Genomic DNA, 22885 nt, shown 5'->3' on the forward strand with positions numbered 1-22885 from the left:
CCATTGCAGGCTTTAGATTTGTGGTTGCCAAAGGTTCAAAGGTAATTCCCTTACTATCTAACAGTCTAATTTAACTCACTTAGTATGCTATTACAAAGACAACCTAAAGGTTTTTTTTTTTCCTTTTTCTTCCTCCTCCATTCTTTATATATTAGGCGTCATGTTCCGTACTCTTTGTCTATCCCTTGATTGACTTTGGGGGTAGCTGGTTTGATTTTGCATCTGCTTAGTAATTAATTATTTTACTCTGCTGTGGCTTTATTTTCCCTGGTGACAGTTATGTAGCCTTAGGAATACTTCCATCTATAGCAGTCCCTCCAAAATGCACTGGAGGTGGTTTGTGGGAGGTAAATTCTCTCAGCTTTTGCTTATCTGAAAATTGCTTAATTCCTCCTTCAAATTTAAATCATAATCTTGCTAGGTAGAGTATTCTTGGTTTGAGGCCCATCTGTTTCATTGCATTAAATATATCATGCCACTCCCTTCTGGCCTGTAAGGTTTCTGTTGAGAAGTCTGATGATAACCTGATGGGTTTCCCTTTGTATATGATCTTTTTTCTCTCTCTAGCTGCTTTTAAAGTCTGTCCTTGTCCTTGATCTTTGCCATTTTAATTATTGTATGTCTTGGTATTGTCTTCCTTGGGTCCCTTGTGTTGGGAGATCTGTGCACCTTCATGGCCTGAGAGAATATCTCCTTCCCCAGATTGGGGAAGTTTTCAGCAACTACCTCCTCAAAGATACTTTCTATCCCTTTCTCTCTCTCTTCTTCTTCTTCTGGTACCCCTATAATGCAAATATTGTTCTGTTTGGATTGGTCACACAGTTCTCTCAATATTCTTTCATTCTTAGAGATCCTTCTATTTCTCTGTGCCTCAGCTTCTTTGTATTCCTTTTCTCTAATTTCTATTCCATTTACTATCTTTTCTGCTATATCTAATCTGCTTTTAAATCCCTCCATTGTATGTTTCATTTCAGATATAGAATTTCTTAATGATTGAATCTCCATCCTAAATTTGTCCCTGAGTTCTTGAATATTTTTCTGTACCTCCATGAGCTTATGATTTTTATTTTGAACTCTCTTTCAGGAAGACTGGTGAGTTCCACTTCATTTGGTCCTTTTTCTGGTGTGTGTGAGATTTTTGTTTGAACTAGGTTCCTTTGATGTTTCATATTTGTATGTGGTGCCCTCTAGTGCCCAGAAGCTCTAGTCTCTGGAGCTGCTCAGCCTCTGGAGTGATGTTGGGGGTTGCAGGGGAGGGGTCCTGGTGACTGGGGGGAGGAAACAGCTGTTTTCTGCTTCCCACCTGGAGTGCCTGTGTCCACTGTTAGAACCAGTGGGATGAGCACACAGGTGTAAGCCTCTGTGCTTTGCATCTGTAGCTGCCATAGATGGGGCCTCCCTCTGGCTGGCCTGATGCCAGGGCAGGGACTGCTAGTTTGTGAGCCAGTGTGGGATGGCCAGGCAGAAAGCACAGTAGGCTGCATATCACAGTGGGGGGCCTCAGAGTTGAGTAGCCAGCCAGGGGGATGGAGCACCTGAAGCTCCAGAAAGTTCCCAACCTGCTGGGCAGAGCACACTCAGACAGCCTTGTATAGGTATCCCTTCTCCAGCTCAGCAAGTTCCATGAAAAACCTGCCCCTTCAGCAGCCCTCTCACTGCTAGGAGGCCTCTCAGACCACCTGCCTTTCCTTTGTCCCAGAGCAGCTGTCCTTCACAAATGGCTGGAATCTCAGTCTGCCAGATTATTCATCCTGTCTGAGCTTTCCAACCCCACTTATCTCCAGAGCACCATGCAATGTAGGTTTGTGCTCCCATAGCAGATCTCCAGGGCTGGGTGTTCAGCAGTCCTAGGTTTATGCACACAACCCTCCCCACACTCTGTTTGTCTTCCTTCCACCAGTGACCTGGGATGAGGGAAAGGCTTAGGTCCCCCCAGATCAAGGCTTTGGTATGTTACCCTGTTTCATGAGGTCTCCTCTGTTCTCTAGGTCTATGCAGTCTGGTTTAGCCTTCTTTTCTGCTGCTCTTTTAGGATTAGTTGTATTAACTCTATTTTCATAATATAGGTGGTTTTGGGAGGAGTTCTCTGTCTCACCTCTCACGCCATCTTGAATCAAGAATATCCAGGTCAGATTATTTTTTAAAAATGTGATATATTTTAGAGATAGTTTGAGGATGCCTTCTGCAAACTGACACCAAACTATTGTTCATATTTAAAATTTACTTTTCGAAGCATTTCTGGAAATTGTTTGCGTAAAGTAATTAAGTGAATGCTTAACAGTGGTGAGTTCTCATCTTGCCCTTGCTTTGTGATCTTGTGCCTTCTTGGAGAGTGGTTTTGCTCCATGAGAGATGGTCAGGTTAGCTCATACCTATCCCTACTCCCTTAAATCCTCATCTCACAAGCAAATGATAGATTTTTGTCTCTTCGTAAACAAATAGACACATAATGCTATTCAAAGAACGTGCACAGCTTTTCTGCCCTAATACATTCCTGGTTCCACCTAAAAGGCTCTAATTGGCTGCCGTGCATAGGGAAGAATGCCCTGCTCTCCATATCGGAGCTTCTTGAATTCTTCCAGGAGAGCTTAAGTTCTAAAACAGACAACTTAAAATTTTCATTTTAAATGCCTCATTTAAGTAACTGTAGAAAGTAATTTTGTGAAGTTAAATCTATGAAAGAAAGTTATTTTCTACTTTCGTATTTTCACTTGCCAAACATTTTGTTCTTAGGTCCCATCCAGTGATTTTTATTTTTATGCCCTGGGTCTTGAAGTTATAGTAAGGGGCACTGTGTCTCAAGTTTGTTATATTAATAGAGAAAATTATTACTTATGACCAGCGATCTTAGAGTGCAGTATGAACTTAGCTAAACAATGCTTTTCAAATATTCTGACTTAAGAATTTCTAATCTATCTGCCTGTGTTTAAGCCATCAGCAAATAAACACCAGGCCCTACATAGATGTGAGCAGGAGGGTACATACCTCACAGCATTTCCTCTCACCCTCATTTACTTTATCTTGGACTTGTTCTTTAATTATTTCATACATGTAAGTCCTTTCTCTTCGACACCACCACCAAATCTTCATGGGCAGGAATTTTGTCTACCACTTCTCATAGTACCCTGGGACACTTGCATATGTAGTGCATGTACAGATTCTCAAGGAACGCTTTCCAATTTAAATTTAATTCAGCACAACACTTATTGAGGCTCTACTATGTGAGAGACATTGTGATTTAGGCTTTGAGGAAAATAAAGATGGATAGGATGTAGCTCCTGACTGCAAGGAACTTTCTGACAGCAAGAACATGGTAAGTTGGTAAGAGCTGGTATATTGAGAGAGATGCCAACGTCATAATTGAGATGGAACTTAGCAATTTGCTGTTATTTATCTTCTGTCTTAATGTCTTCCATGCTCCCTAATCATTATGTCCTTCTGTAATGGTCCTATATTACCTTGAAACAGATGAATGCTTCTGCTTACCATCTTAGAAATATAGAACTAAATTTTCTAGAAGATGAAGATGATTTATTGTTTCTAATTGAAGCACCCAGAGAGAAAAATCGAACTGCACCATCACCCACATGCATGTCCTGGATGACTGGATGAACTGTGCTTTCACCTGTGGTGTGGACTGCCGAGGTCAGGGAAGGTACCCATGTCTTCAGGTCTTTGTGAACCTCACCCATTCAGGTCAGAAATCTCTCCTACATTACAATGAAGAGGCTGTCCAGACAAACTCCAAGGTAAGGTAGAGTTCATGTGATCAGAGTTCTAATTACAGCAACCATTCTATGCCAGACTGTCTCTGGCAGGGTGTGGTACCCAGGGCCATCTTTAGGGATAAATCAGTTTCCTTCCAGTGACTGTTTTGACAGTGGTCAAATCAGGATAAATGAAGCTGAAATCATTCTTGGAGGAAAACAGGGTATACAGAATGGAGAGGAATTCCAATTTCACAAATTGGTGTAATTTACAGACAATAGAGTCAATAAACAAAGTCACTTGTGGGCAGTCTTACTTTTGGATATCCCACTCCCCATCATATACAAAATGTTGGAGAGTACTCACAAATCACCTTAAATCAAATAAGTAATTTTTCTTATCAAAGAAATTTAAAGGACTATCATCTTGATTTTAATAAATTACTCAACTGGCTCATATGATTTAAAGTGTACATGTGTTCCCAACTGTAAGAGTTGAGTTGTATTGGATTAGTTGACATGTTACACTTTATTGTGTTTAGTTGAGCACTAATCTAGCTGATGATTTTTCTATTTTGGATGTAATACTTTTTAAGGTCTCAAACATTTTGTAGGTCCTTGGCCCAGTGCCTTAAATGCCTTGGGGATATGGTGATAAACCTCAAGCTTTTTTGAAAAAGTCGCCTGCCGATAGAGCTCCCTTCTTTGCACTGGTTCTACCTCCCAGGAACCAAAGCCCAAGTGGGGTCCCTTCTCCATGGCAAAAGCCTCTATATGCTATCCTTTAGGGGAGGTTTTACTACAGGAAATCAGACAAGGACCATAGAAGCATTAATAGGTGTTTAAAGCACATAGAGAGCTCAATAAATATTGGTTGAATGGATAACTGGATTCATTGAGTTACTGTCCAGGAAGTCTGAGGACCCGCATGTGGGAAGAGTGTGGTCCTTACGAAGTTGGTTCCTGCCTCTTCTGCATTTATTCTAAGAATTCCTTTCTACATCCCCGCTTAGTGCCTCAGTCTGCCCTCCAGCCAGCCCTTTCCCATGAGCTATAATAATAGGTTTCATCACGTTCTGAGATTGAAATTTCCCACTAATAAATTAGCTTTAGTTTGAAGCTATTTCAAAATTAAAACTATTGTTGAAGTGATTGGTTTTAGAAAGTGTCCTCATTGCTCTTCCTCCTCCATATTCCTAGTGCTTCTACACACCCAAGTGCCACCGAGATTGGAATGATTTACTCAACAGTGCTCTGGACATAAAGGAGTTCTTTGATCGCAAGAACGGTACCCCCTTTTCATGCTTCTACAGTCCAGACAGCCAATCTGAAGATGTCATTTTCATAAAAAAGCGTGACCAAATGGCTATCTTCCACTGTTTATGTTGGCCTTCACTGACTTTGCTAGGTGGTGTCCTGATTGTTGGCATGGTGAGATTAACACAGTACTTGTCCCTACTGTGTGAAAAGTACAGCACTGCGCTCAGAGATGAGATAGGTGCCAAAGTCCCTTCTATGGAACAGCATCGGTCCAAACTGTGGACTGTGGGGAAGAGCAGAGGAAGGAGCAGGGAGGTCTTAAGATGGTGGCCAAATTAAAGTCCTGGTCTTCAGATCCTGGCCACTTCTACACTTGAGGATCTGTCTGTCTGCTTGCAAACTAACCATGTAGAGGCAATTAAGGTTAAGTATATTTCATGTGGGGAACAAAATGTTTAAAAGCCTCATTATGTATTCTATTAAAACGTACAAATTCACCATCTTTTCTACTCCAGATCTCTTCCCAAATGAACCAAGGAAGCACTTTTTGTTCCCACATGGCAAGATGAACTCAAGGTAGTGGTACTTTATCTAATTTCAGCTCTAGCTAAAAACTTGTCAATGTAGAAATAAATGATGAAGGTATTTAGCTTACTAGGCACTGAACAACCAGCCTAATTCTACGCATTGTAATTTATATCAAGACATTTCTCAAATTTCTTAGTGAAGAACAGTTCATTTGCTATAGGAAGATAATAATCTGGTAATTTCAGAATATGTGGACTTACCATTTTCCTTCACCATTCATGATAAAGGAAAGCTGTGGCCTAGAAAATTCACTGTTTAGAGCTATTTGTACTTAACCTTGCCATATACCATGTCCTTTTTCTTTCAGCAACATTTTTCTAGTTAATTTTGCTTTCTGTAAGTTCATTTCATTCCTTGTACACATTCTGGTGGGAGTACGAGGTTGTTAAAATGTGTTGTGGAGTAGGAAGAAGCTGTACGGGATGGAATTTAACTTTCATCTCAGAGAATCTGCATTGTAGAAAGTCCCACATGGACAGTCAACAAGTATCCATACTTTAACTAGTGAATCAACCATAGTTATCCAATAATGAATGTCACAAGACTCTCCCAACAAGTGCTTTCCAGATTAAGCTGAATATAAGTTGAAAAGTTTGTTCTAAAAATCAATTGTGTCTCAAACAGTGTTTAAAATTTTTCTAAAAACTCATACATCATGGACAATAGAAAGAACAAGACTTTCAAAGCAACTTTTATATATAGATGTAATCAAAACAGAAACTTTGTAAGTCAACTTAATGCCTTTTAGCAATTAATTTCAAGTCACAAATTATTAAATAAACTGAATAATTAGAGCAACATTAATAACTAATAGACAATTTTGTTTTCTCCTCTTTCTAGTGGAATAGTGAGAAGAACCTGTATCTCAGAGTAGGATTTACTTGAATTTGTAAGCCATGATTCCAACTTTTCACATATGTATCCTTGGGCAATTCAGCTGAACTGCTCAACTTCTTTCTTATCTATAAAATGGGGATATTTTAAGGAATAAAGAAGGTAGAGTATGTGAAACACCTAGCTTAGTTTCTGGCACCTAGTATAGGGGCTCAAAAATGTTACATAAAATCTTCTGGTATGTTTCAATATGCAGTTAGCTTTATCCCTCTTCTGGGTGACTACCCAAAGGCAATGAAATCAGTATCCCCAGGAGACACCTGCACGCCCTTGTTCACTACAGCATTATTCACAATGGTACAGATGTGGCAACAGCCTATGTCTATCAACAGATGAACATAGAAACTGTGATATATTTATGTATATACACATGTATACATATGTGTGCATGTGTAGACATCCATAAAATGGACTATTATTCAGCCTTTAAAAAGATCCTGCCATTTGCAACAGCATGGACGAAACTGGAGAACATTATGTTAAGTATAGTAAGGCAGACACAGAAAGGAAAAAAATTGCATTTCACTTATATATGGATCTAAAAAGCTGAACACAGAGGCAGAGAGTAGATGCTGATTACCAGGGATAGGGATGTGGGGAAAATGGAGAGATGTTTGTTAAAGGGTACAAATATTGGTATAAGATAAAGAAGTCTAGAGATCTAAAACAGCATGATGACTATAGTAATAAAACTGCATTGAATGCTGGAAATTTAAGAGTAGATTTCAGGTGCTCCCATCATACACACAAAAGGTAACTATGTGAGATGATACATTACTTAGCGTGACTGTAGTAATTTCACTATGTATATCAAATCATCATATTGTACACTTTAAGTATATACAATTCCTATTAAAAATTTAAAACAAAAACTCAGCCTGGGTAACTTTCATTGGACAGCTGGTATAGGGACTAGGGTGGGGAGCTGCAGGAAAGGATCCCTCCCCACCTTCTTTCTTGGTACATATAAGCAGTTAAGGTCAAGAACATGCTGTTCAAAAGACTGTGATAAATTATTTTGTATACCAAAAACCGCCCTGCAATAAAATAGATGCATGCACATATTTTAAATCATTCTGCAAATTGAGATTCTGTAGATTACTTAGGGCACATCTCTATTCCATTTCTTAGTTTGACATCCATCTAACAACATGCAATTCTTGAGATATTCCTCTTAACAAATTCAAAACCACTAATTTTAAACTTAAAGTGTGTGAAAGTGAGAAAACAGTGTTTCAATTACTACAGTTTCTTATTCATATAGTGGCTACTTAGTTCATCTCAGGAAAGGGAGACATTATGCTTGGAGAACAGTCAATTTAGAACAGTGTTAATTCAAAGTCACTCAAACCATTTTGAAAATAAAACTTAAGCAATTATTTGCTGTTAATTGCTTAGAAGGACTCAGTATCAATGCCCATGTGCATTACTGGTCCAAGAAAAGCTCAGACTTCTGCAAGGTTTATGATAATTGAAAGCAAAACCAGTCTGCTTCTAGTCTGACTTTGCTTTTAGGTTCTGGTCTTCAATTGACTTAAATGGCAAAATATAATTATCACACTTTTTGTTTAAAGATTATAATACATTAAGGATTGTTTAGACACAATTTTTTTCTTTTAAATAAACAGCGTGATCTTACAGACTGCAAAGTTAAAGCAAAGCAGACACTGACAAGTTTCTGGTGAGCACAAACAGAAAGTGCGGTCACAGGCCCAACTCCTTGCTAGGAACAGCAAGACTTGGGAAGAGGCATTAAATGTAATGACACTGTATTATTCTATATTCTCAGTACGAAACACAAGCATCTTTCTGTGTCAAATATTTTCTGGGCCATCACTGAGAACATTTAAAAACACTTTCCCCCTAACTTATGCAGTATACCATGAGATTTCATTGAATGACAAAATACAGAAAAATATATTTGCTACAATAAATGGGATTGAAAAGGGTGGTGAGAGCTCCTTTTTGAGGTTTCCAAAGTCAAGCTGATGGGTCAGTAGTTTTTTTTTTGGTAGTGCCACATTCCACAAGATTTTGAAGTGTTATGTTGCATTCCAAAAGAATATGTTCTTTTAGATTTTATTTAACCCAGTTAAGTCTGAGGACTGAATCACAGGGAAACCACTAGCTGCATTTGAAACTTAGATTCCAAAGTCAAAACATTTCTGGAAACTAGATGAAGGCCAAGCTCTCTAACCACCCCCTTAGGAACATAAATCTGATAAGGGGCTTTTTCTTAAGAAGTCAACAGATAACCACATTTGGAAATTCATACTAGAATTAAGGAGTTAAGTCTTATTAAAGATATTTTGAGAAAATGTAAAACAATGAAGGTTTTCTGCCTCCTTGTTTACCTAGGATGATTAACAAAAATAAGAATCACCTATAAATATACATGGCTTTTAGCATAATGACAAAAATTACGGTTGTGACATATTAAATAAGGTCTCAGACAGATTCATATACTTAACTGGCTTACATAATGCATGAAAAAACTCTTTCCATACTTACCAACATGAGGAATGAAGTCTATCGTTGGTAGCGAAATTAGTTAAACTACACTAAATGTACAACAGACTGATTTTACCCACCCCCTCACCCCAACTGTTATGTGCAGTTGTGTAAAAATTAAGTCACAAAATTTCCTTATGGCTTGTAACTTATTTTATGCCAACTACCATGGCTGTAATAGTAACACATCTAAAACTAAGCCTAAGGAATGGTGCTACACTGAAAAGTGCAAAACCTTAATCATGATACAAGCTTAAAAACTAACATGACATCCCAACTTGGGAAACTCCTGATAAATTCTAAACTCTTCTTAACTTTAGAAACTGATGTTTACACCTTTTATAAAATATGGCCTCTTGACTAGGGCTAGCAGTGTGTATACAAACAGAAATGTGTGCAAATATATACACACCAATTTCACAAAAGTTCTTGAAATTGTGTTTTCTTTTCTTTATTATTAGTGAACCTCCAGGCACTATATAGCTTTTTCCAAAAGGCTGAGGAAATGATTAAATTTTAACCAAAAATGTTCCTTAGCATCTCCAATGCCATTAAAAACAAGGCATGCCAACTCTGACTTTATTAATCTAAAATACAGTGTTCTGCAAATTTCTGCAGTATCAGATCTTTAAGTATTGAATTACGACTTACCTATTTTTTTTTTCTTATTAGCCTTCTGAGGTAGAGTTACCAATCCAATTTTATCAGGACCATAGTTATCTTGAGCTAAACCCCATCATCTTTTCGGAAAGTGAGAACAACTCTTAAAAGCAAAAAGGCTCCCCCAGGCCATGGCACATAAAATACATTTACAATTTTTAATAATTAAAAAAATGTTTTGTGTATATATTTTAAAAAACAGCCCAGCTGTATTAGTCTGTCACCAAGAGTAGGATGCTGTCAATTCTAAATTTTATAGTTCAGACTTCACAATCTCATCCTTATTGAAGAGTTAATTCCCTCATATATGCACAATATACTCAAAATTTTCTGCCTTTGCTTAGTGCCCCATCTGAGCCGGATGGATATGAGGAATTTAATTCATTCAAACAACAACTCCCTGCTTTGCCCCTCCTTCAACATTCCCCTCTTCTCAAAAACATCTGAAGTATGAAAGTTGTTCTTAAATAATAGGAGCATCACAATCTCTTATCACCACATATGGTCTTTAAACTGAAATATTTTAGTGATGTCTTAGACATCAAAATCAATTTTTAAGGTGGATTCTGAGTATGTGGGTCCAGCCTTGGTCTGCAGTTTGTGCAGAGATAAAAGGAACTTAGAACATTCAGAAAGATTAACCTGCTGCCTTTAAAATAATGCTGGAAAAATTTTAATTTCTTCAAAGAGTTGGCAGGCATGGGCTAGCTACTGGTCAGAATATGAATTAAATGGATTTCTAAAATCATTAGGAAACAAATCCAACTTTATGTGCTGTGAAATTTCCAGGGATTCTTCAAAGTAGATAGGCTGCTCATCATTTTTTTATAATGTAAAATCACTCAATTTTTGATGGAAAAGAGAATACAGATGGACTGTGTTTAACCTGTGAAAATCACCAATCTATTAAAAATAAATTCCAAGAGGGAATATACATTCTAATCAAGTCATTATTTTCCTGATTAATAAGAACTACACTTTACACAAAATACTTTATCAGCAGCTGTTTTCATCAGAAAACCAATAGTCATAGTTTCACAGTTGAAAAAGTTACACATTAAAATATTTTACAATTCATTTTATATTCACCAGCATCCCATTTCCTAAAGGGCTTGTAATATAAAGCAGATTAGAAGGGAAAACCTCAAACGTTGATTACTTTGACAGTAAGTTTTACAGAGGACACTAAGAACCACAAAAAGCTTAGGGTCTACTGTAAAATAGTGACCAAATTCCATTATTCTTTAAAAAATCCAATTAGAAACATCTTTTTAAAAAACCAAATTCTACAATATGATTAACAGATTTCAAATTAACAGCAGTCTAAAAATCTTCAAAATAAATCATTTTGTATAGCTAAAAATATGATAAAAAGTTAAAGCATAAGATTATCAGTTGATTATTTTTTGCTAGAATGTTTAAATTAGGCTTCACTTTCTTTAAACCTGCTTTTCTTCTTTTCTCTAAAAGACATTAAAGGAAATATTTTTCAAGTGACCAAATGAAACTGTAGTCAATAGTTATACCACATTCAATGACAAGGATGGTTGGTCTTTGGAACTGATCAATCCATGAGAATTGATACCTGATACTGAAGTACCTGGAAGCAGCTATATTATCACCAACTTGAAACACATCCTAGTCACCCCATGTAGCATTCAATTCAAATTTTGGTTCTTTGCCTGCTGAATACTACCTTTTTCTTATTTTTAATGTTGTTTGCTTAAATGCTGCTTGGATTTGTTTAAAATTTACTTTGCTTTTAGCTAGATCACTCAATCTATATTCTTTATAAAACTTGTCTACATTTCTTCAAACACAGTTAATTTGGTTGCAGACTCTTGAACATAAATGTAAACGATGAAATAAGCTATATGGTTTGTGTTTTAATAGTGGAACAGTCCCAGGGGAAGGGGACTACCTGGACTAATGCGAGAAACTCAAAAAAATGTATGAATTTTGTGCAAGGAAGCTCAAAAGCTTTTTTGGCACTTGGGTAAAATGCGGTTCTCTGTTAATCATTAGTTTCCAACATCAAAGTTTCAGATGTGCATCATTTCCTTGAGTTTTCCTGTAATCAATCCCTGACACAGAAAAGACTCGGAGATGTTAGTATGTATTAACTGAATATGCCTAAAAGACACAAAATGTTAATCATGATGTTTTGATAAGATGAAATCTTCTACATCTGCAAAAGAATCTGGCTTCCTGCTTAAAATAGAGTTTAAATTCTTCTTACTTATTCCAAGACAGTTTACAGAAATAAGTTCCCCTAATCTTCAAATTTATTTTTCTTGTTGGTAGTATTATATACATGCTTTAGTGAGGCCCCTAAATCTCCAATAATTATGCCCTTTTAAAGGTTCTAAAATAGCCAAATATTAAAAGTTTTTGAATTAGAGTCCCTTGTTCACTATTCAAGACTTCTATAGGTAACTAATTTCATAAATGAATTACTTTTTACAATGTTTTACTAGAACATACAACGTGCACAACGTGCACTCTTTATAGTTGTATTCCAATATGCCTAATCTAGGAAACTGTCAGTAATTTATTGCACTTTTTCTGGTGTGGCACCTGGACATTCGCTAAAGCTATTTCCTAGGGCATTAGTCATCTGTTTAAAATACTAAGTAAAATAGCAGATTCTAGAGTGATGACTAGCATCAACCCCTACCTCTTGGGTTCAAAGTGTTTAAGAGTGTATCTTGTGTTCAATACAATTTAATGAAGTGGGAGAGTTAAGTCCTGACCACTTGGATATGGGACATGATCTTAAAATGGTTTAAGATACTACTTTTATTATAGAAATATTGGATGATTAGCCAAAAAAGGTAAAAAGTTCGTGGTTTCTATTCCGCCTTATTATAAAGGATTATTCATGAGCATACCTCGGTAGAGGGACTTAAGCAATCAGTAATATACTCTAACTTGTGTTAATTTGGTATCTAATTTCATGATTGAGGCTTTATCAAGTATAAAAGAGGATGGAAGATGGAGTATTCATGTGAAAACAGAAAGAAAGAAAAAGAAAGATGATAAACTTTTAATGTTTTCCTTAAGTAGCTACACATTAGTTATTGGTATAAATCGCATAGTGCCTGAGCCTCACCCACAGACCAAGAGAAAAGCTGACTATGCTGCTATGGACAATAAAAAATTTGGGGTGCAAAACAATGCATGACTATGGGACAGATTATGTAAATAAAGAATATATATTAATGATAGTTTCTATAATATAAATAGCCTTTAATAAAAAAAATAATCTTTTTAATAACATTAATACTCACTTCTATTTTCTGGAAAACATGCATGAAAATGTATTCAATTCAATTGCAAAAGAAGAAAAAAAAAATCAACCTAAGGTGAATACTGTACAATTCTGGAGCCAGAACTATTCCTGCTCATCCTTTCCCTATGATGATTATTTTACTTTGTGGGAGCCCAGAATTTCCCTGGAAAGTAAGAATCAGATTCTTGTAAATACTGTCCAGAAAAAAAACCCTAAAACACCGCCTTGTAATAGGTCTCATTTGTGTCTGCTTCCAAAACTTTCCAGATAAGACCCCAAATTGTCAAAAGGTTTGATTTATTAAAAAGGAAAAGTCTCTGTTGAAATCTCAAGAGTCCCTTCCACCCCAAGCATTTTTCTTCATTAAACAAGGAGTCAAAAAACCTACTTCAAACTGTAAATTGAACAGCAATGGAAAAATAAGAAATTTTCATTATTTTCTAATCTTAATGTAATTTAACATCAAACTCCATTTCACTTGAACCTAATAATAATAGGCTTTGTTGTGTCCACATTCCAAAACATATAGCATTTGCAAGACAAAGAAAGAACATCATCCTTTTTCCTTCTCCATCATTTCTATATATTTTGGATTTTTTTGTTTTGTTTTGTTTTTTAAAAAAGATACAAATAATCTTCAAAGTTTACCTTTTGGACTTAAGGCATAACATGAAATTGCGCATTATTCTAAAGCTTAATTTTTGAAATGAACTAGTTTAGTGCTCTCAAACCCTGTTTGCATTTACATTATTTAAATTATATAGTATTTTATTTCTGTTCTTGATGTAAATTCTAATGCTGTTCATGGATTGTGCAATTCCTATGCAATCAGTCTTTGCCTGTTGACAGTTATTAACAGTGCAGTATAGAATCCAGATATTGAGCTTTCAGTTTGTCAGTTATCATTTCAGTTCAAGGCATGCTGCTTAATTGTATGGAAGATCCAATCCATTTTTGTTGTCCAGCCACCATGATGTGCATCATTCATTTGTTTCATGAAATATTCCAAAGCCTCTTGCTCAGTTTTATCTAAAGCTAGGGTCTTTCGAATATATGCAATATCATCAAAAGACTGCAGTTCTGGCATTCCAGAGCCAAGCATCATTGAGAAAAGATTTATGAAGAGATTGGCATGCTGCCGAATAGCTAGATAAGCCTTGTAACACATCTCCTGAAACCTATAAGTAATAAGAACAGTTTGGTCAGTGTGGAGCAAATGGGGTTGAGGTCTCTGCTCAAATGTCACATCAGAGAGAGGCCTTCTTGGACAAACCTATAAAACATGGCGGTCCTCTCTCTATTCCCCTCACCAACACTTTCTACACCCTATACCCCATGCTAGAATGAAACTCCACGAGTCCCTAAGGCTTTGTTTATGGCTTTATCACCAGCACCTAGAATAATGCCTGGCACATTAGGAATTTAATAAGGATTTATTAAATGTATGAACTGGTCCATACTAAAGCCTTCAGAGTTTAGACTAGCGCCAGGATTCAGCTATACATAAAACAGTTTTTTATAAAAAGTTTTAAAAAGTATTTTAAGATTTAAGAGACTAATGATATGCCATATGGTGGTAAGAAAAATTATGAATAAACATGGTAATTATAGTTATCTGAACTCCTCAAACTGCATGACTAAATAATATTGTTTTAAGCACTACACATTATTTGTCAATACAGAGATGGTGGGGTCCAATTATTTAAGCAGCAGTAAACAAAAACTTTTAATATATCATTAAGTTTAAGGATCCCTTTTTTAAGGCAGTAAATACAATAAGTTAATTTGGCTTTCTTTTTGTTTTCCTTCCCAGCATTGCAGAATAAGTAAATAAAAATCACATTAAAATATTGTTTGTTATGTTAGTAAACATGTTATTTTAAATTGCTTGAAAAATATCAATTGTTTTTGATAGCGTAGCAAGAATTCTTTACTTTGTGCTTTTGATTTTTTTGAGCTTACCTCTCAAATTCTCTTGTCTTTGTGCATTCTTGGGCTCCTTTACTAATCACTATTAAGAAATCTTGTGTCAAAACAAATGGCACACGTTCTCGTTTATAACCAAATTTTTTCTTCTTATGATCCAAAAAGTGTCCAAAATCTATATGAAACAGCTTTTCAAAAATAAGAAATTATGTTATAGTTTGACAAATGCAGAAATGCAATATCTTGAATTAATAAATTTAAGGCCAAAACATTTTAAAGAGAAAGCTGCTACCTGTCCATCATCTTTAACCATGATGTTACTATTGTGACGATCTCCAATTCCCAAAATGAAGGTAGCAACACAATATCCAGCACATGAACGTGTAAACAGATCAATGGCTGCATCATATCTACAAAGAAGAAATAAACACCTTGGAAGTACTGTAGAAATATATAGCAATCCAATCCAAATTGGGAAAAATGGTCAAAATCTATTACAACAATAAAAACAATCACTGATATTAAAGGGAGGAAGTAATTATGTCCAAAGATTTGAGGAATTTTGAGATAGAAAGAAAATTTCTAATCTCTGACAAAAGCACAATTCTTATTATGGTGAAAAAATACTCATGCCATTAAAATGAACTTTTTGTAATCATTTTAACAATGAATTAAAAGTAAAATTTTGAATGTGCAATGTTAACTTTCTAAAAAAAAGGAATAAGCAACAAGAAAACACATTTTAGATACCTAAACTGAATGTATAGGGTTTCACCAAATTGTAAGCAATTCTGATCATTTAAATACAATGATCTCAGGCATTTCAAAGGTCAGACATACGTTATTCCAAATTAAGTACAATTGTTTTTTCTGGACCAATTCAGTGAAATACACACAATTGTTAACTCAGTGAAATACACAAAACCGTTAAGAGATCTATCTAATAAAAACTCAGATTAACATAGAAGAAAAGAATAATAAACTCACATTTCTCCTTTATTCTTGTCTTTGAGCCACTGATGTAGCGTGTGACTGTTAAACTGCAGTGCGCCTTTCAGGCCACCTTTGCACTGAATTTGCATAATAGTGTGAGAATTTCTCACCACCTCAATAAGTCCCACACAGTCACCAATTGACAGACAGCCATAAGGTAACATTCTGAAAAAGGATCAAGACATTTCAATTAAATGATGGAATATCAAAATAGTAAATATTTTAATAGGTTAGTATGGGAACATTTGCAAATTTGTCATGCATGACTGTTATCCATTAACTTAATTTTTTTCTTATAGCATGACAAACATTCCTAGAAAAATCTTCAAAATTATCTGCCATCATTTATTACAACTTTCAACTGAAAAGTATTTGTTGTACATCAGAATAGCTTTAAGAAAAGTATTTGTGGCAATTAAAAATTTAAAAATATTTATGACTTTAAAGATATAGGTGAATTTAAAGATGTTTAATTGACATCTAAAAAATACTGTAGGGTAGCAATTCTCAAATTTTTGGTCTCAAGACTCCTTTACATTCTCAAAAATTACTGAGATCCCAAAGAGCTTTTAGTTATGTCTGTTACATCTACTGACATTAGAAATTTAAATGGAGAAAACAAATTAAAATACTTATTCATTCATTCAAAAATGACAATAAACTATTATATGGTAATATAAGCAACATCTTTTATGAAACAAAAAACCCTATATAAAGAAAACTTAGAAGAACGATACTTTTCCATATTTCCAAATTTCTGTAATGTCTGGCTTAATAGTACTGAGCTGGATTCTCATAGAAGTTTCTGTATTCAACCTAATGCAATATTTTAATTGAAGCAAATGAAGAAAATCTGGCCTCACACAGGTATATAGTTGGAAAAAGATAATAGCCTTTTCAGATATTGCAGATATTTTTCTTTGATACTACTCCAAAACTTGAGTTTCAAAAGCTACAATATGGAATCTGAAACCGTATTAATAAACTCTTCATACTCTCACATTAAAATCTATTTGTCTATCTTGCCTCTGAATGGGCTTTTACTAATATATGACTTTATAGTAATCCTGCACTGGTCGTTTGGAAGATACTAGTTCACTGAGTCATGGAAATCTTCCAAATGGTGATAGTTTCCATTATACCAACTAAAAAATTAGAATTTTTAGTTTACCCTTGATCTCATCAGAAAGTCTTTAACTTTGGGGAAGCTGTTATGCTCATAGCAGTGCATATAAGTTTTTAAAATTCTAATTTTTGCTTAAAAACTCAAATTTGATCACTGACAACAAACACTGTCAGCCATTCTCAGGAGGCAGGCTTGTGTTGTTCATTTTCAAGAATCTGTCTGCCAAATCCCTTGTCTGGATAACTAAAGCTTGGCTATTAGTTATTCTTTTATTCTTTTTTAATTTTTTAAATTTGCTATCATTAATCTACAATTACATGAGTGACATTATGGTTACTAGACTCCCCCCATCATCAAGTCCCCACCACATACCCCATTACAGTCACTGTCCATCAGCATAGTAAGATGCTGAAGAATCACTACTTGTCTTCTCTGTGTTGTACAGCCCTCCCCCGTGCCCCCCACTCCCTACATTGCGTGCTTTTTATTATATTCAGATTTATTATACTCTACCTCATTTTTTTTTATAACAAGACTTATAGGACTATGTCCCTCCCTTCCCACCCATCCTCCCCAGTCCCTTTCCCTTTGGTAACTGTTAGTCCATTTCTTGGGTTCTGTGAGTCTGCTGCTGTTTTGTTCCTTCAGTTTTTTTCTTTGTTCTTATACTCCACAGATGAGTGACATCATTTGGTACTTGTCTTTTTCTGCCTGGTTTATTTCACTGAGCATAATACCCTCTAGCTCCATTCATGTTGTTGCAAATGGTAGGATTTGTTTTCTTCTTATGTCTGAATAATATTCCATTGTGTATATGTACCACATCCTCTTTATCCATTCATCTACTGATAGACACTTAGGTTGCTTCCATTTCTTGGCTATTATAAATAATGCTGCGATAAACATAGGGGTGCATATGTCTTTTTCAAACTGGGCTGCTTATTAGTTATTCTTTAAGTAAATATGGTGTTCCATGAAAAAAGCAGCTAGTTCAGCTCACAATTCAAGTAACTCACAGATGCTTTTCCTTGATACAATCACAGTTTGGTATTTAGCAGAAGTGTATTAGGGGATTTCCCATTCATCACACAGAGTATTAAAATGGACATGTAGTCAAGAGTAGGATGGGAGGATTTAGAGACAATGAAAAAAGTACCTAACATCCCAACTGGCCATAAGTAGTACTAAAATACAGTTTTTCTCGCTCTGTTGTCTTTCCACATTTTCCTTATTCTTAAATTTCTGAAGGAGATATAGTCTACACCTAACTTCATTTTCTCACTTAATTACTTGTAGCATAACTTCTAGGCCTACTACTCTTATTGACTCAAATTTTCTTAAAGTTAACCATGAATCATCAAATCCAAGGGCTTTTTCATAGTCCTTATGCTCTTAAATCCCCTGAAACACCTGACACTTAAGTTGCATCTCTGCCCTTTTTTGGGTTCTGTGAATTACTTACTCTGGTTCTCTCATCCCTTTGAACATTTCTCTTATGAAATCTTTCTTTCTACCTGCCCTGGTGAATATAGGAATTTCTTAAGGTTGTACTCTTGTTCATTCTCTTATTTTTCATTTTAATTTCATTAACTGTTGAATATGACCATATTTTAAAGAGTCACATAGTCCTATAAGTCTTGTTATAAAAAAAATGAGGTACAGTATAATAAATCTGAATCTAAGTTCTGCCAAGAATAAATTTAAATGCTATGATTTTAGTTAAACTTATTTTTTACTTAAAATTAAACTTCAAATTATATTTTTCACTTAAATTTTAGTTTTAAAAAATTTAGAAAATACTGTAAGACTTAAAAACTTTCTAAAGATCCAACTACTTTTCAATGCTCCAGCTTAACTTTAGATACTTTTTTGTATAGTCACTAATTTATAATTAAACATTGTAATTACCAGAGTTATATAGTTAAATCCTTTACTCTGTTTAGTTCGGTGTTCTCTTCTGTACTTTACTCCCCTACAGGAGGTGGTAGTAGTACCATGTGGATCCCTCACCATATGGGGAAATATACCAAAAAAGGAAACTGGATTGTGTAAGATTAACTGTTACTGTATAAGATTAATTGTTACTGGAAAGCAGCAAGAATTAATAATACAAAGAATTAGGAGTTGAGAAATCTGAAGTTGATAACTTAATTTTGTGTCCTAATAGCTTACTTGAGATGTCTATTTTTCTTCTTTGTAATAAAAGGGTTTTATTTAAAAATAAAACTGTTTGTCACTGATTCATTTTTATATACCAGCTATTCCTAATCCATATGAGGCATACAAATAAACCCTAATTTACCCTGTTGCTATAGTGAGAGTTGACACCTATGCCCACTTATAGACAAAAATACTTTTGGAGAGCATGGCCTTTGCCAGAATGACTAGATTTTCAGAGACAGGTAAGACAGAAAAGCTATTTGAAGCAAAAATGACTAGAAGATGAAGCATGACAGAAAACTTGGAGCTAATACTGATAACTATGGAAGGTTGGGCAGAAACCAACAGAGTGGCAAGAACTTCAGAATTAGTTGCTTTCATGAAATTTGCTGCAAAATTGATTCAAGAGTAGAGGATTTATAAAGGAGTTTTAAAATTAGAAAATTTGTATTATGAAAGAGACTTTCTTCTGAACAAAAACAAGGATCTTTGTGTTCCCTATATTCTGTTCCCAAGTAGTGACATTCCAGTGGTAGCTGAAGAGTTTCTACCAGCTTATTATAAATAGCTCTTCTTACCTAGCTGAACCTCATAAGCTATTCTAAGACAAGGAAGAGGAGGAAAAATGAAAGTACCATAGTGTGATCAACTAGTGTGAATTACTACTCCATGCATTTCTTTATAGATAATGTCTCTATATGCTCTATAATTAATATTTACTAAAGTTTACTTTTTCAGGATGAATTTCAACATACATGTTGCCGTTTTGGTTACCTACCGAAGATCAAGACCTTGATTTTGCCAGATATTTTCCATAATGCGAATAATTTGAAGCGTTAGCATATCTTGCCGTAAATCTGAAATTCAAATAATATGTACCACCACTTAATGCCATAATGTAAATCTGGGTACTATGTTATCACATTGCTTTCAAATGGAAAATAAACAGAGCTATATTTACTCTTCAAAATAACGTAGAAGGAACGCAATATTCTGACTCTTAAACCCATTTCTGAAGTATCTGCAGAAACCCATCTGGATTAACAGTGTTAAGATAAACTAGCATGTATTTCACAAAACTTTTAAATAAAAACATTTAAAGCACTTATTTTTCCAAATCAAATTTGGACATGTTTATATTAAAACATTAGGATTAACAGAATTCAGTACTGAAATGTCATATCCCAGTGGATATCTATCATATTCTCCCACTGCTCCCCTCAGAGCCCATTCTCCATAAGATTTTTTATATAATTTCTTAGCAGCTACTCTTTTCTTTTATACTATGGTTGTAATTATGTTTACAATGTCTCTCTTTTCCTTACTAGACTGTGAGCATTAAGAGGGCAGGGATTCTGTTTTGTTTATACTTACAACTTCCCAGCCTATCACATCAAATATTAATAGAATGCAGCAAACTCACACAGTTAAACAAATGATAGAAACTTATTTCAGGCCTTCTGATTCTAAACCTAGGGCTTCTTTTCTTTTCATATTTCTTTTCTATACATATTTTATAGGGTAAGGCATGTACTTAAAATTACGTATTTTACCACATGCATATTCCTTGAATGGCTTTCAATAGTCTTCATGGTTCATAAATATCCTGTATATAAAAAGATACTTCAATTTATGTATCATATTAATATTCTTCCTTACCATCCCCATTTTTAAAGATGATCTCATTGTTCTGAAAGAGTAACTCTGACATGATGTCTGGGTTCTCCCAATTCAACCACAGTGGCCTTTTGGCAGAGGACATAATTCGACACTCTTCAAGCCTTTAAAATAGTTAAAAACTTTACTAGGTACTTTAGCTTTGTTAATTTTTTTACTCTCAAATTTATTTTAAAATACATATACAGCACAGCTTTTTGAAGTGCTATACAAATTTAAAACTTTCTCCTTAACTTCATTTATGAATTCGTTTCTAAGGGAGTACAAGGAAAAATAAATATTAAGCTTAAACATTTCTTATATAATAACATGAGTTTTCAACAAATATAAGGACATATCATTAGTTTTACAGATATTATACTCCATTTCTTCCCCTATGATACCAGAAATTCTGGCCATTGAAAGTTTTAGGCTCTATTATTAAAGTAGTCAAAATCGTCTTGAACAAATGCAGTTCTGAACTGAAGAAATTTTACAACTCTTTGCAGGGTAGGAGAATGGGAGATGGAAGCACATATAATTGAACATGCTAATTATAATGGACATTTTCACTTTTCTCAAGAGTTTCTTCAAAAGGGCACTTGTTTAAATATATCAATACATTTCCAATAAAGTAGCTTACCTGAGATTTCCTAGCTGATGAGCAGGATTTAGAGGAGACAGAAAGCCCTGTAGAGCATCCATGAAATCTGGTCGCCGCATTTGCTCAACTAAAAACTTCATCTGTACCTGATAAATAAGCATAATTGTGGTTAGAAATTGATTGATTTCATAAAAAGTAAAACTAACTGCTAAACTTCTCAGTACTGTGCAGTCTTTGAATACAGACCCTGAATTGACTGTAGTCTAATTAGAAGGGTTTCTGTAACACAGAATAGCACAACTCAGGAAGAGGCAAGTGAGAACAAACTGTGAGAAGAACTCTGCGTGCTGACAGAGGGTGCGTTTGGCTCTAAAGAAGGGCTTGGTCAGCTATGGTGGGTCAGCTGCCAATTTTGGAAATCAAGTTTGACTGACTGTATCCACTCCCATTCATTTAGGTATTGGCTGCTTTTGCACTGGTATAGTGCAGCTGAGTAGTTAAAACAGAGACCTCATGGTCTGTAACTTCTGAAATATTTACTATCTGCCCTTTTAAGAAAAAGTTTATTGGCCTTTTTTTTAGAGAAAAAACTAAGGAGATACCACGTTAGCTTAATAATCTTACTTCTTTCTACGTTTTCAGAAAGCATTATATACACTCTCTGTTGGGTAAAAATGGTCTAGTAAGGCTAAAATAAATTGTTGGGAAAAGGGCTTGTAAAAACATTTGTGATACTGCGTTTCATACTTAACTAAGGTTCCAGTACATAGCTGGAAAGAAACATGCCTTTTTAATAAATTCAAACCAGGCTGCTGAGCTATAATGAAATAACTGCCATTTTATCTTAGGAAACCTCCATCTATCAAAAATAAAGTATGAATAGGGAAAAAAGAAATTAGGAGGTAGGAATTAATTTTCATGTTGGAATTTTAGTAACAAAGTGTTTCTTAGTATGTATAAGTGAGTAGCTGGAAAATCCAGTCATTGTTGATTAGGGCAGCCCTAGCTCTATAAAGCATGTTTCTTTCACTGTCAACCCTAATGTGAGCATACTGCTTCCCACACTTTACCATTGTTATGATAAAAAAAAACTACTCAAAGTAACTGTTTTTGTTCCTGTGACCACATTTTCAGTCCCTTATCAACAATCCCATTTAAGGCAGTAGTGATTTGATGCATAGCTTTTGTGTTCCTAATTAATCTATGGTGTCACAGCCAACCTGTTATAAAAATTCCAGCTTCAAGAAATACTTACGTTTACAAATTTAACTAGTATCTACTTTCTTCTTTTCTTACCTGTTAACAATATAAGTATAAATTTGAAGTTCACTGAGCATCAGAAACAGTGCAATTATTTTCTAGTAAACTGTATCTGAACTTACATATCAGAACTTGAATAAGATCAATTCAGTCACACACTATATGACATTTAGATTAATACAGTACCTTTTAAAGTTTTTTTTCTTCAAGCAGTATTAATGAAGATGCTGGAAAAATTTATTCAGTAC

The 22885-nt window shown here is 34.9% G+C and overlaps 2 protein-coding genes across 6 annotated transcripts in view; one reads left to right on the forward strand and one right to left on the reverse strand.

Moving 5' to 3' along the window:
• KCNMB3 (potassium calcium-activated channel subfamily M regulatory beta subunit 3) overlaps positions 1-19986 on the forward strand; it is a 35031-nt gene extending 15045 nt beyond the window's left edge. Inside the window, exons 3-6 of one of the 4 annotated variants that reach the window (XR_012129365.1) lie at positions 3551-3749; positions 4908-5390; positions 5483-5543; positions 19856-19986. Coding sequence is in view for 1 of the 4 variants with exons in the window: in XM_017675297.3 (XP_017530786.3) it covers positions 3551-3749; positions 4908-5306 (598 nt within the window). In the remaining 3 variants the exon portion in view is untranslated. Of the gene's footprint in view, positions 1-3550; positions 3750-4907; positions 6495-19855 lie in introns of those variants that run through there. The other 3 variants (XR_012129364.1, XR_012129363.1, XM_017675297.3) reach the window with 3 other exon arrangements.
• PIK3CA (phosphatidylinositol-4,5-bisphosphate 3-kinase catalytic subunit alpha) overlaps positions 10610-22885 on the reverse strand; it is an 80604-nt gene continuing 68328 nt past the window's right edge. For both annotated transcript variants that reach the window (XM_073232047.1, XM_073232048.1), the window contains exons 15-21: positions 21417-21523; positions 20777-20898; positions 19896-19974; positions 15826-15996; positions 15131-15248; positions 14875-15026; positions 10610-14090 (exon numbers count right to left, since the gene is read on the reverse strand). In XM_073232047.1, the coding sequence (XP_073088148.1) occupies positions 13820-14090; positions 14875-15026; positions 15131-15248; positions 15826-15996; positions 19896-19974; positions 20777-20898; positions 21417-21523 (1020 nt within the window). In that variant the 3' untranslated portion in view covers positions 10610-13819. The remainder of the gene's footprint in view (positions 14091-14874; positions 15027-15130; positions 15249-15825; positions 15997-19895; positions 19975-20776; positions 20899-21416; positions 21524-22885) is intronic.

This window comes from Manis javanica, chromosome 3 (assembly GCF_040802235.1).
Source record: "Manis javanica isolate MJ-LG chromosome 3, MJ_LKY, whole genome shotgun sequence".
Taxonomy (NCBI): Eukaryota; Metazoa; Chordata; class Mammalia; order Pholidota; family Manidae; genus Manis; species Manis javanica.